Here is a 13,997-nt window from a genome sequence, read left to right on the forward strand (position 1 = left end):
TGTGTGTGTGTGTGTGTATATATATATATATATATATATATATATATATATATATATATATATATATATATATATATATATATATATATATATATATGAATATTTTCGGAATTGAGGAGCTCCGCAAAGTGGCTGCGGGGGGAAGCCTGCTGTGACCCGCGGGAGGAGCGTGTGAGGCCGGCCAGCCGCCCACTCACAGAGCCCTCTGCTCCCGCCGTCACACGGACCGCTGCAGCAACAACGGCAGAGGAAAACACAGCTGGAAGGTTTTCATACCGCTTATCTGTCTTTACATTCTGAGCAAGGTTGAAACGTTTTAATCTTAAAAAAGAGAAAGCTGTGTGGATCGCTGGTGTGTGTGTCGCATTGAACTTTACGTCAAGGCAGTTGTGTGTGGCGTCGCTATGACGACAAGCTACGTACTATCTCTGGGTACTATCTGCAATAGAAAATGGAGCAGGCCCAAGTAGAGTCGAGTCTATCGATTTGCGCTGTAGTAGCATTTTTTGGCGACGCAGCATAACGTTAGATCGTCAGAACACCAGTAACACTTCAACGTTTAGTCCTGATGGTAAGATGTGGAACAATGATGTTGTGTGGTTGTGGACTTGTGAGTAACTTATACCATCTGCTAGGTTACGGTCGCAGTCTGAAGCGGCTTTGATTTGGATCACACTACCTTGTTTCTTACGACCCGCCCTTCTCTGCTTCTGATTGGCTAGTAGTCCTAACCTGGAAACTGCGCATGTGCAACTCCCAACAAAGATTTTGTGCAAGTAAGATGCATCACTCTGTAGCTCAAGAGTGGAGCGTACAACACACAGGGTGAAAAGAGGAGCTGCAGCAATGTGCAGTATGAGAAAAATATGGTGTTTTTTGAAAATTAAACCATGTAAACCTGTTCTGGTACAACCCCTAAATAAGATTTTGAACCTGAAAATGAACATAATACCACCTCTTTAAAATTTGCTGACTTTGCCACTCTGTAGTAGCAGCTGCCCCTCAGAAATCACAGCTTTCTTGTTGTTGAGGAAGACACATGACTGGTTATCAGTAGTATCCATAATCCCTTGCAGTTTGGGACCATCTCCTCTACTGGTCACTACCAAATCATCCAAATACATTGTCGAAAATATGTGTGATTTTGTTAGAAGAGAAGGATATTAGTTTTCATCCCTCTCCTCCTTCCTTCCAGACTTCCTGAATCTTTAGACAAGGAGGACAGACAACTTTACTTCCAGACAGCCGACATGGCAGAGTGTCTGGCAGGACCCGGATACAACGCAGAGAGACTCTCCATTCCCTACGTTCCCCAGGTCACAGGTACGACCAGCCGGATCACACTCCACAAACTACATGGAGCCTCTTTTATGGAGCTTTGAGGTTGTTTGAGAAATATGTTCACATTTGAGCCTTTTATTGATGTACAAGAAGAAAATGTTTGTGGGGACTATTCTATGGGATACACTTTTACCGCAGGGAGTTTCAAAACATGTTTGATAATATCTGGGGAAATAAAATTTACCATCTGTCATATGATGAGGTTGGTCATGCATATGTATCGATTAATTTCAAGAAAAGAGCTGAAACAAGTTGAGCTGGTTTTACTTCATCGGCACATTTCTGTCTCTGTTAAACCCCTTAAACAAATCAGTCAGTTTATTGTGGTAACCCACATAACTAAATTTTAAATGCCATTGCAGATCCCAAAGTCTCCAAGCAGTAGTAGAGTCTTGAGTTTGAATATTTCACTCAGTGTCAACATCACATATCTTTAATAAAGAGAATGTAGAGATTTAAGAGTAAAATCTGGAGTTTATTAAAAAATATTGTTGTCCTTTGGTACACTGTGTTACATTTTAAATTCACAGTGCCCCTCAGGACTGTTGGCACTCTTGGTGAAGATTTGAAGGATTACCGGCTTTGGGAGCTGTTTAGTGAAGAGAAAATAAACTTTAAAAACCAAACAGCTGTATTACACAGAAGGTTGTCAAACATCGTCATCCTCTCTGGTAATTTAAAAGGATATTTCACGTTAGAACAACATGAACCTCTGTATATTTTTTAAGAAATAAAATAGTTGCTTTTCCAGGAACGATTAATCCTCAAGACATATTTTCTTTAATTTTTTAAATCTTGCCTTGGAAGTTAACCTCAAAGATATTACTTTATTTTTTTCAAGGATCTACTTTGTCTTTGTTCAAATAAAGTGATTCTGTGAAAGAGTTATGATAAAATCTGCAGAGGAGGTAGTGACCACAGAACCCTTGAACTTAAGACATCAGTTTGGTCAAACAGGTTGAGAATGTGTCTCGTAATTTGCTCATCTTTGGTGTAACCCGACCGTGTACTTCTGTTTTCTTCCCTCTGCCATGCTTTCAACTAACATCAGTGCTTTACACAGTAGGAAAAATCCTCCACAGGTGCAAGCAGACGTCCAGAGGTAACCAGCTAGAGAAGAGCTGTAGGCGAGTCTGTTGTGGTGTTAGATACCTGCTGTCCCTGATCTTCTGCTGTGATAGTTGGGTTTAGTTTAGCTGGAAAGACTGCAGACATTTTACAGAGCAGCAACACAGGCTTGTTTTTTAATTAAAGCTTTGATAGTTATGGTTTTGGTTCATGCACCTCTGATGAACTTCAAGGTGTTTTTTTTTTTTTTTTTTTTTTTTTTTTTAACCACTGGAAAGAAACCACCATGAAAGAGGCTATTTGAATGAAATAATCATAGAAGACTGTTCTGCCCTGCTAGCATTTCTGTGTTATCATTTTGGAGCTCCATCCATGGCCACCGGTGTATAAAATCAAGCAACTAGGCATGCAGACTGCTTCTACAAACATTTGTGAAAGAATGGGTCGCTCTCAGAAACTCAACTGTGGTACCGTGATAAGTTGCCACCTGTGCAATAAGTGCATTCTAACATCACTACTAAATATTCCGCGGTCAACTGTTAGTGGTATTATAACAGTGAATATAACATAAAAGTGGAAGCAATGGGAACAACAGAAACTCCGCCATGAAGTGGTCGGCCACATAAAATCACAGAGAGGGGTCAGCGCATGCTGAGGCGCGCAGTGCGCAGAAGTCACCAGCTCGCCAGAGGGAGGGGGGGCAAGAGAGAAAGAGAGAGACGGATGGAAGGAGAGAGAGGGGAGGGAAGCAGCCTACATAATATCCACACAGAGGTACAAACAGTAAAGGTGATGTTGCTATAGACTGAATGAAAAATGGTACAGATATTTATAGTAGTGTTAATGATAATAATCGTAATGTTAAAGAGGTGGTATTATGCTCATTTTCAGGTTCCAAATCCTATTTAGGGGTTGTACCAGAACAGGTTTATATGGTTTAATTTTCAAAAAACACCATATTTTTTGTCATTGCTGCAGCTCCTCTTTTCATGCTTTGTTTTAGCTATGGAGTGATACATCTTGTCTCTAATGATCTTTGTTGGGAGTTGCACATGCGCAGTTCCTAGTTAAGGACTACTAGCCAATCGGAAGCAGAGAAAGGCGGGTCAGCAAAAATATGGTAAATGGCTTCGATTCAGCTGTAGGCTACATGTTGCCGACCAGCTTGGCAACATGGACTGGAGCAAGAGTTTCAGAGTGGTGAGTTATTAATCCGTAACAAAAGTATCTTTCATCCATAAAGTTTTAACTGAGCTCTGTCTCTACATCACAGGAACATCTTTATGTCCACTGACTGCCTGGAGGGTAGCTAGTGTTTGGAAGGGAGAGGAGAGGAGTGTGCTGCAACTCACTGTTTTTCCACCGCTGTTTTTGAGGGCGTGTCGGAATAGCCGTTCGGCGAGCATTATGACACGTAACGAGCTGTTTTCAGGCAGTTCAGAGCAGTGTTTTCTGTGGGAGATGGGAACTCCCTGTGGGCTGGACTTTTTCACTTTGCAAACCTATTACATGCACAAAAAAGAGAGATAACTCAATAAAGGAGAGGGAAAAGCCAAAAAGCATAATACCACCTCTTTAATGATTATAATAACAGTAGTAATAATAGTAATAACAATAATAGGACTAGTAACAAATAATTGTAGCAGAGGGTGTCGAGCAGGAACACGGGGGCAGCAGGTGACCCGCAACCACAGATCCAGACTCCACAGCTCCAGAGCCAGAAACACCTGCAGGAAGTGATAGGAGGAGAGAGGAGAGGGACGAGAAAGCACAAGACTACCAGAAAGAGGAGAAGTTGTGTTAGTAACATGCAATAATGGGATGAGGTTGCATACAGAGGGAGAGAAAGTAGAGGAGAGAGGAGCTCAGTGCATCATGGGAAATCCCCCGGCAGTCTAGGCCTATAGCAGCATAACTAAGGGATGGTTCAGGACTCACCTGAGCCAGCCCTAACTATAAGCTTTATCAAAGAGGAAAGTCTTAAGCCTACTCTTAAATGTGGAGATGGTGTCTGCCTCCTGATGAGCGAGTTTGGTGTGGAGAACTTGACTGGCCTGCACAGTCCTGACCCCAATCCGATAGAATACCTTTGGGATGAATTAGAGTGGAGACTGCGATCCAGGCCTTCTTGTCCAACATCTGACTTCACAAATGCGCTTCTAGAAGAATAGTCAAAACTTCTCATGAACACACTCCTAAACCTTAACTCCTAAACTCCATATTAAACCCTACGGATTAAGAATGGGATGTCATTAATCTTCATGTGCATGAAAAGGCAGACGACCCAAAACCTTTGGCAATTGTTGTATAATTGTTGTAATAGTTGTGATGTCACAAAATGATGCTTGGAGGTACATGTGTTAAAACTCAAGTTAAACTTTGTTGTCAAACTGAAGGTCAAACAACCAAGTGAAGTGAATGATGGTGAAACCCATTTTTAAGCTGAGGGGGACTTCATATGTGCTCTCTGTTTTCTGTGGCAGTGAGACAGCCAATTAAGTCTGAGACATCCTGATGGAAGTGATTTGACAGCAGAGATGATGTCACTGTAGCTGTAAGATGCCTTTTTTGTATGAGTGGTGTTGTGGTAATGACAGACATGCTAAATTGTGTCCTGTGTGAAACTGGATGTATACCCACTGAGCTTTATATGCCTTTCCACTGAGCTGCACACAACCCCACCACATACAAACACTGGCAGGAAAACTGTCCCACATCCTTCAAAAATTGATGAATCCTGAAGTGTTTTAGTATTTCCTGCTGTTTCCAGTGACAGCTGCTGTGTGTAGCTGTAGACTTCATACTGAATGGTTTAATCATTTTTACAACTGTTTTGCTTGCATTGCATCTGGAAATGTTATGGTGAGTACATGGAGATGGACTATGTAGACTGATATTGTAGTAGTTTGTGTTTGTTGTCTTGCTTGGTGCTGTTAATATGTTTTTAATTTGTGTTGAGCTCTAGTTTTGTCATTATTAATGAAAATGCCATTTGGTGCTGACCAGGAAGTGCACCCTCGGTCAGCCTGAGCTTGTTTTTTGGAAACGGCGGCTACAGTTTTGTGTGGGGGTTGATGAGAGCCTGAAAGAATCTAACATACAGTCCTTGTGTAGCCAGAGAACTGCAACGACTGCATAGAGCTGAGTCGGTGTTGATTCAGAAAAGGCAACATTTCAAGTTAGGACCCTGTCATACCAGCATTTAGAACTGTGAAAGTTTACACCAAAATCAGTTTATTCCAATGGAATCACCATTGCACATGCAAATATATTTCTTTCTTGGGAGTTCTACTTTGGTGAAATTGCCAATTTGCGATGTTGTCTAATTGCAAAACATCTTGACTGTGCAGAGAGGGAGCAGAGAGAACCGGAGTCAAAAATTTAGGAAGTGAGAATATTAGCTGTCACATCAGGGTAAAAGCTGTTCCACCAAAGAGATGCCTCATGATTTATAGTCATTTCAAAGACAACAGTTGATGGTACAAATTAATTCTCTTGGATTAACTGGTTTAAAGTTTTGTCTGTTTAGCAACCAAGCTAGTTGTCATGCTAGTATTAATCCTGTTGCTGCTATCCCATTGCTGGAACCACATTTATAAAATCTTGCAATCGTTGAAAGAATGAGTTTGCTGCACCACATTACTGGTCAAGTGCAGGTAATCTGTGAAGCATTAAAAATGAAGAAATGGCTTGCCACATACCAAAACTGGGAACAGATCTTTTTTTTTACTGATTCTTTTGATTGATTTGGTGTTTCTCAGCTTCCTAACCACTGTCACCTCATTTATGTGTTATTAATACTTTATCTGATGGAGGCTTTACAATATTAGCCTACAAGATTAACTCCTACTGTTATTAAGCTGAGATACTGCATAGTCAAGTCTTTAGTCAACCGTCATTATGGTGTCAGACTTGTTTTCCTTAAAATTTGTTACAGTTTACTCTCTTTCCTGAGCTTTTGGTCTCTGATCCTAAATGCAGGTTTCTTTATATCAGAGATCTTAAAATTAAAGATCATTCTGGTCTAGTTCTGTATTATAAATAAGGCCTAAAGCTGTTATATAAATGCAAAACACACAATTCTATGTCTCTGTGTCTCTCATCATTCATCAGTTTCCTCATGAATGCCTTCAGGGGCTGCTAAGTCATACCTGTTCAAAGTGCACAACAAAGGTCACTGTGACTCAAGCAAACAAAAATTATAACGTGCTGCTGCTTCTGTTTTCACACCTCATCTGATCCGTTACTGTGCTGACCCTTATCAGATGACCCTGACGTTCTGTTGTTCCTCGAGTTGAGAAAGGAGCTGTACTTCTGTGGCTTCTGTTTTTAGCTGTGCAGTGTGGCTGAATACCGAAGTGCTTGGTCAGGTGGTATTAAGACAGACCCTTTCTGGGGGACAAGTTACCTAAGAAGTTTTTTGCTCTGAAGGATCAGATGGATTTGTTCCTTGTTGTATTAAACTAGAAAATCAAAATAGAATATCAAGTCTGGCTGTGTGGAAAATGGAGTGCTGTGTTACACAGTAGAGAAGTTACTGCTGTGATCAAGTGGCCACTAAGAACAATTTAACAACGTCTCCTACCTACATGACAAAATGGGGGGGATGTCCGTGCCTTTAGAGCTAGGTCCAGGTTAAAAACTGTTGGTAGGAGATGGGAGTGCTCTCTCGTGTCAGAGTTGGACACTTTCTAGCCAAATATGTTGGTTTACAGTGTCACACTAGAGTACTTATTCCTTTCCTTCTGAGAGAGGACACTCAATGTTCACATAAAAAGAGCAAAACATTGGATTTTTATGCATTTGAACAAATGTCCGATGCTGATGTTTTTCCGTTTAAGTCTAGAACAGCTGACTGCTGGAACAGTTTAGAGAGGAGTGGTTTTGTAGTCCTAAACATCTTATGTCTGGTGCACACTTTTTTTTTCAAATCTTAACATTTTCAAAGTGTGGGATACCATAGACACAACAACAATGAACTGATTTTTTATATTTTAATCTTAGAGAGCACACACCAGATGATTCAGTCCAGACACATGACCACACACAAACGTGACTTCAGACAGATACAAACATGGGGACACACTGTCATCAGCAGCTGGTTGAACTTGTGTGTACTATGTTTTGCACAGAAAAACAAAAAAGAGAATCAAAATGTGGATGAATTTGAGGCTAAGAAGAGGAATCGGCTGAGAAGAGGGCATTACTACTAAAAGAGGTGACGCTTCCCGGTCAGCTCGCTCTCATTGGTGGTTGTAGGTTTGTGATCTGAGGCTCCCTGATTTCAAATCGGAAATATTTAGATTTATCAAGTCGATGACCTTAACATTATGTCTATAAACCCCTCACACTAATGCCACTAGTTTGGGCCAATAATCTCTTTCCAACCAGCCTCAGATTGGGAATGCCTCCATGATTATCATGAGGGGCAAATCTGAACCAAAATCTACCCAGTTATCCAATTACATTTACTCATTTGGCAGACATTTCCACATCCAAAGGGACTTACATTTGAGGAACAACATACAAGCATCAACAACCGGCAATTCTACTAGTAAGAGCTATTAACGCATACTGCATCAGTGGGATCGATACCTAGGGGAAGCAGTAATAGTTAGTAACAAAAAGTGCAATCAAGACAAGTGAGGTGTAAGGAAATAGATGAAGAGGAACAAAGGAAGTGCATGTTAGGTGTTAGAACTTCAGATTATGTTGCTGCTGTCTCTCGGTCATGCCGCTTTGCTCTATACATCATAAGAAAATCAGGTCCTACCTCACTCAGTATGCCACCCAGGTTCTGGTACAGGCCATGGTTACCTCTCACCTCAACTATTGCAATGCCCTCATAGTAGGTCTTCCAACTTATGTGGTAAAACCCCTACAAATGGTTCAGAACGTAGCAGCGCATTTTATTTTTGATCAGCCCAAAGGGACTCCTGTCACTCCATTGCTGTGTGACCTCCACTGGCTACTCATGGCCTCCCGTCGCTAATGCTGCATACAGAGGGAGTACTGGGTCTGCACCTATCTACCTAAACTCTATAATACAAGCATACGTTCCTCCTCGGCCACTGCGCTCCTCCAACAAACGCTGCCTGGCCCTGTCATCCAAACATACAAAGTAAAATCAGTCCCGAATGTTGTCATCTGTGATACCGCGATGGTGGAACGAGCTACCACACGCCATCTGAGCGGGGTGTCCCTCTCCAACTTCAAGAAGCTCATGAAAACTCATCTCTTCCGAGAACACTTCCTCTTATAACACCTCTAACATGCAATTCCTGTGCTCTTCTTCTTCTATCTCCTTACAATTCTCTTGTATTGATTGCACTTTTTCGTTAACTCTTACTTCTTTCCCTAGGTCCGTACCCCATTGATGCGATTCGTGCTATTAGCTCTTACTAGTATATATTGTCAGTTCTCATGCTAGATCTCGTGCTGTATTTGAGGCTTGTATGTGTCTTCCTCATATGTAAGTCGCTTTGGATAAATGCATCTGCCAAAACTAGAGCCTGACTGATATGGTATTTTTAAGACCGACGCTGATATATCGGCCGATTATATTTTTTTCCCTTCTTTGAGAAACACATAACATAAACAAAGATTATCCCTTAGATATTGATAACATAACAAAATGCTGAACAAAAATACCACAAAATATATTAAAGTTTAAAAAAAATAAGAGTCAGAACTACAAAAGAGATTTAAAGATCCATTATAAACTATTGAGTACTACTACTAATAGACCAGATATTACTCATGCCATTACAGTTATTATATTACATTATAATGATAAACAGGGCTCTCCTACACAGGCAGTATATATTTTTTGTCATGAGATAGTTATTACCTTACACATAATCTGCCCCAATGACTATTTTCAAAGCAGCATGTTCACGTCTAGTTTCTCTTTACCAGCACGCTTTCATTCTATCCAAAGCTCCAAGAAGTTTTAAACAACCATCTATGATACAGTGACCCAGAGGAAACTCGCTGCTGAATGCATGTAATACTACATGACTGTCTACAACGAGGACCTGCAACTTTGAGATTTCACACTAAAGTTGAACATTTGAAAGAGGGTTTAATCATTTCTGACTGTAACTACAGACAAGCAGCTTACAGATATATTTAGAAGACATTAAACAGTATAGTTTAACCACTCATTAACTTTAGCACTCTGCCACTGATTAACATGGCATTAGCTTTGTGGCTCCTCCAGGCTGCATGTCGAAGTATCCTTGGTACTGAACTGGTGGCTGTTCCCCCAGTGTATGAATGTTAGTTTCTGTTTGAGCACTTAGGCTCAGTGAATGAATGTAGCGTAAAAGCGCTTTGAGTGGTCAAAGACTAGAAATGCGCTATACAAATACGGAGCATTTACATTTAACATTAAACATGATGCTGCTGTGACCTGGGAGGAAACCAGCAGAGGACGATGAAAAACGGGAGGGTTAAAAAAGATGGTCATGAATAGAACAAGAGAAGGAGAAGTGATGAGGGCCATTTATATTATTATTAAGTCATGTTTTTCAAGTGACAAATGACTATCTGATCACATGCTCTCTCCTCTCTTATTTCTGCATGCTCCGTAGACTCCAGTCAGCTGATTGTTTTGTTGTGCAGCAGGGTTAATAAGAGCATTTGATTTCATGCGACGCTACGCACCACTGACTTAACGTGATGCATGCTGGACTTAAAATAAGGCATGCTGGTTAGAAATTGTGTCCGACTTTTGCTGGCGCTGCAAAATATCATCATGTCACATGACATTAAAACCAGACACCGATTATCAAGTAACGCACCTATTAACAGGAGAGTTGCAGTGCACCCTCTGTTGAGCAAACTATGCAACACTCATGACACAAGTGAAGGATGTGATTCTCTGTTTCTTTATTAAATTGACTGTTATAAACGCAGATACCGATTACTCTGCAATTAGCTCATATCGGCCGATAATATCTGCAGCAGTCAATAATGTTTTCATTGTTGATTTATGTAGTGAGCACACTGGGGGCGGCTGTGGCTCAGGAGGTAGAGCAGGTTGGCCTTTAGTCGGCGGTTCAATCCCGGCTCCCCCAGGCTGCATGTCGAAGTGTCCTTGGGCAAGATACTGAACCCCGAATTGCCCCTGGCGGCTGTTCCGACAGTCTATGAATGTGTCTGAATGTTAGTTTCTGTTTGAGCACTTAGGCTCAGTGTATAAATGTGAGTGAATGATGAATGCAGATGTAGTGTAAAAGCGCTTTGAGTGGTTGAAAAGACTAGAAAGGCGCTATACAAATACGGAGCATTTACATTTACACACTGCTGCTTGGCAATTGGTAACAAAAATCAACTCCCCAGTGAATAATTTGGTCTTAACTGCTTTTCAGAAGCTTGCTTAGGAACAAGAAAGAAACTGACAAGATAATTACTTTTCATGGGCTTCAACATTTTATTTTTTAATATCACATCAGTGTGTTGTGATATGGAAAACACAACTGCATTTGAAAGCACCATTAAACTCAAAGATTGACCTGGCAGTGCCACCTTAGTGTTGAGATGGTAATAGTCTGACTTTACATTATGCTACATAGAAACATGCTCTTTAAGTTGCCTGTTGTGCACTCATTGTTTACCCAGTATATATCAGGATTTAAAGGTGATGTAGATCCCTGGTTGAACTGTCTCTCCTCCTGCAGGTGAAGATCGTCTGACCAGGAGGAAGAGTTTTGTGGACACAATCTCCCTTCAAGTGGACATCATGTCCAACAGTCTTCCAGACAAGGTCAGTGTAGTTTTCCCTGAGAGGGACGACGTCACAGCTCCGATTCAGAAACACACCACACACTGAGATACTCCTGGGCAGGGAGGGGTGGGTAAATACAAAGGTGAGAAGACTTCAGAACCCCAATATAGAGATGTTAGAGGTAGTATACTGTATGCACCAACACTTTTAAGTTATATAACTGAAAAGGGGAACATTGAGAGCGACAGTAACCATACTATAGCCTTCCCTGTTTAACCAAACTAACCCATGTATTTATAGAACCAGTTAGAACAGATTTATACAAAGGTTGTAAAAGCACAACATTGTTCCTGTACAGAGCTGTATCAGGGATTATATTGTCCATGCTAACATGCTTTGTCAGAGGATATACTCATTTGTTCACAGCTCATCGTCATAGATCGATCAGCAGACTGACATCTTGTTTTGGGGAAGATCTTTGTTTGATCCCTGTATGTTTTTATTTCTCTGCAGTCCCAGCTGGCTGAGGAGATCACGTTTGAGACCCTGAAGAAGGCCATCGGTGAGCTCAAAGGGGAGGTTTTCACCTCACCTTTCTGTGTGTCTATATTTATAAATATCTAAATATATTTGGCTTTTTTTTGTCAAGTTCCATCGTCCTTTAGGCCACTACTTCTCTGACAAGCAGCCAACATGTTGACAGTAATGTCCAATGAATTATAAAGATTTACTGACTGTCATAGCATGACTTTTTAAAGTTCATTTACAGCCCACGTGGCTAACATTAGCATCAGATTTTTTAACATTTCCAAATATATCTTTTTTATTCTGCTCATAAGAAAAACCTTAACTTTGTGTTGACATGAACAATACACTTAACTGGCCACTTTATTAGGAACACCTTGATAGTACCAGGTTGGACCCCCTTTTGCCTTCAGAACTGCTGCCACAAGGTGTTGGAAACATTCCTCAGAGACTTTGGTCCATATTGACATGACAGCATCACGCAGTTGCTGCTGACTTGTCGGCTGCACATCCATGATTTGAATCTCCCGTTCCACCACATCCCAAAGGTGCTCTAATGGATTGAGATCTGGTGACTGTGGAGGCCTCTGGAGTACAGTGAACTCATTGTCATGTTCAAGAAACCAGTTTGAGATGATTTGAGCTTTGTGACATGGTGCATTATCCTGCTGGAAGTAGCCATCAGAAGATGGTATACTGTGGTCATAAACATGGTCAGCAACGATACTTGTTTACACCAAATTCTGACCCTACCATCTGAATATCGCAGCTGAAATCGAGACTCATCAGACCAGGCAACATTTTTCCAATTTTCTATTGTCCAGCTTGGGTGAACATGTGTGAATTATAGCCTCAGTTTCCTGTTCTTAGCTGACAGGATTGGCCCCCGTTGTGGTCTTCTGCTGCTGTAGCCCATCTGCTTCGAACCACACTGCCCATTCTCCTCTGACCTCTGACTTCAACAAGGCTTTTTCGTCCACACAACTGCCGCTCTCTGGATATTTTCTGTTTTTCAGAGCATTCTCTGTAAACCCTAGAGATGGTTGTGCGTGAAAATCCCAGTAGATCAGCAGTTTCTGAAAGACTCAGACCAGCCCGTCTGGTCAGCAGTTGTCTTGACCACGTCTATGGGCCTAACTGCATTGAGCTTCTGCCTTGTGATTGGCTGATTAGCTATTTGTTTTAAAAAGCAATTGAACAGGTGTATCTAATAAAGTGGCCGGTGAGTGTTTAAGCAAGCAATACTTAATTCTTCTGTCTCTCAAAACTTTGCTGAGTATAAGCTCAGTATGTCTTAGTGCCAGTGCTGTTGTTGTCGTCAGTTAGTGTAAAGTCTTTGGGATTTAAGCTAAGCTCAATGTAGTGAGGAAAAGGTGGAATTTAACTTTTTTATTTATTTTTTTTACCTCTGCCTGTTTCCAGACACCACCGGTCTGGAGGAGCAGGAGAGGGAGAAGAGGCGTCAGGTGATGGAGAAGTTTCAGAAAGCTCCTTTTGAAGAGATTGCTGCCCACTGCGAGTCCAAGGTACAAACCCGAGTGAAACTGTTAAAACAAAGAGTGTTCAGGAATTAACTGTCTAAATTATTACTAAAATGACTATTATTGTTTGTTAATTAAACCCTTTGTCTTCTCTAGGCGAACATGTTGCACGACAGGCTGGCACAAATCTTCGAACTTACAATTAGGTAAGTCATCTTTTTAATCTTAACTTCTTAAATCTTAATGTTTAATTTCAATTAGTTTGGCTTGAGTTGTCTTATCTATTTAATTTTTTTCTTTGTTATATTGTATTTGTTCAGTTAGCTTTTCTTTTTTCATGTCTAACTACGTCCATATAGGCTACTTCCCACAATGATCCCATTATGATATTATACTGATAAAGTCAACATCGTTAAAGTCTTGTTAGCATTGCTAACATGTTACATGCTAAACATTAGCATCTTAAAAGGGAAAGGCTGTCAAAGGATAATGCTGTTATTGTTATTACTTTTTTCCCTGAGGAAACTAAAACCAAAAACAAATGTGTCCTTGCTGTACAAGGACTGTTCTGTGTTAGCAGAACTGTGCTGGTTTGATGAGATGAATAAACAACACAAGTCGTGTTTAGACTGAGGGAAGTTGAGCCAAGTCAGCAGTTTAAAGCTGAGGCTGACATGCTTCATCTGTCCTAAAATAAGCACCTTAAGAAAACTCTTTTCATTTAGGTAATAAACTGAACAACTTCAATTTAAAACATTTTGCACATTAGTAGTGAAGATCTAGACTAGAAAAGTCGTCATGCGTCAGTTTAATTTTCCTCGATGATGAAATCCTGTCATCTTCCTTCCCAG

General features: G+C 40.8%; 1 protein-coding gene across 5 annotated transcripts in view; it reads left to right on the forward strand.

Annotated features, from left to right (window-relative positions):
* efr3a (EFR3 homolog A (S. cerevisiae)) overlaps positions 1–13,997 on the forward strand; it is a 254,822-nt gene that overhangs the window by 232,499 nt on the left and 8,326 nt on the right. For all 5 annotated transcript variants that reach the window (XM_046052401.1, XM_046052402.1, XM_046052403.1 and 2 more), the window contains 5 exons: positions 1,196–1,323; positions 11,094–11,179; positions 11,654–11,702; positions 13,088–13,191; positions 13,303–13,352. In XM_046052401.1, coding sequence (XP_045908357.1) covers positions 1,196–1,323; positions 11,094–11,179; positions 11,654–11,702; positions 13,088–13,191; positions 13,303–13,352 — 417 coding nt within the window. The remainder of the gene's footprint in view (positions 1–1,195; positions 1,324–11,093; positions 11,180–11,653; positions 11,703–13,087; positions 13,192–13,302; positions 13,353–13,997) is intronic.

Source organism: Micropterus dolomieu, linkage group LG06 (assembly GCF_021292245.1).
Source record: "Micropterus dolomieu isolate WLL.071019.BEF.003 ecotype Adirondacks linkage group LG06, ASM2129224v1, whole genome shotgun sequence".
Classification (NCBI taxonomy): Eukaryota; Metazoa; Chordata; class Actinopteri; order Centrarchiformes; family Centrarchidae; genus Micropterus; species Micropterus dolomieu.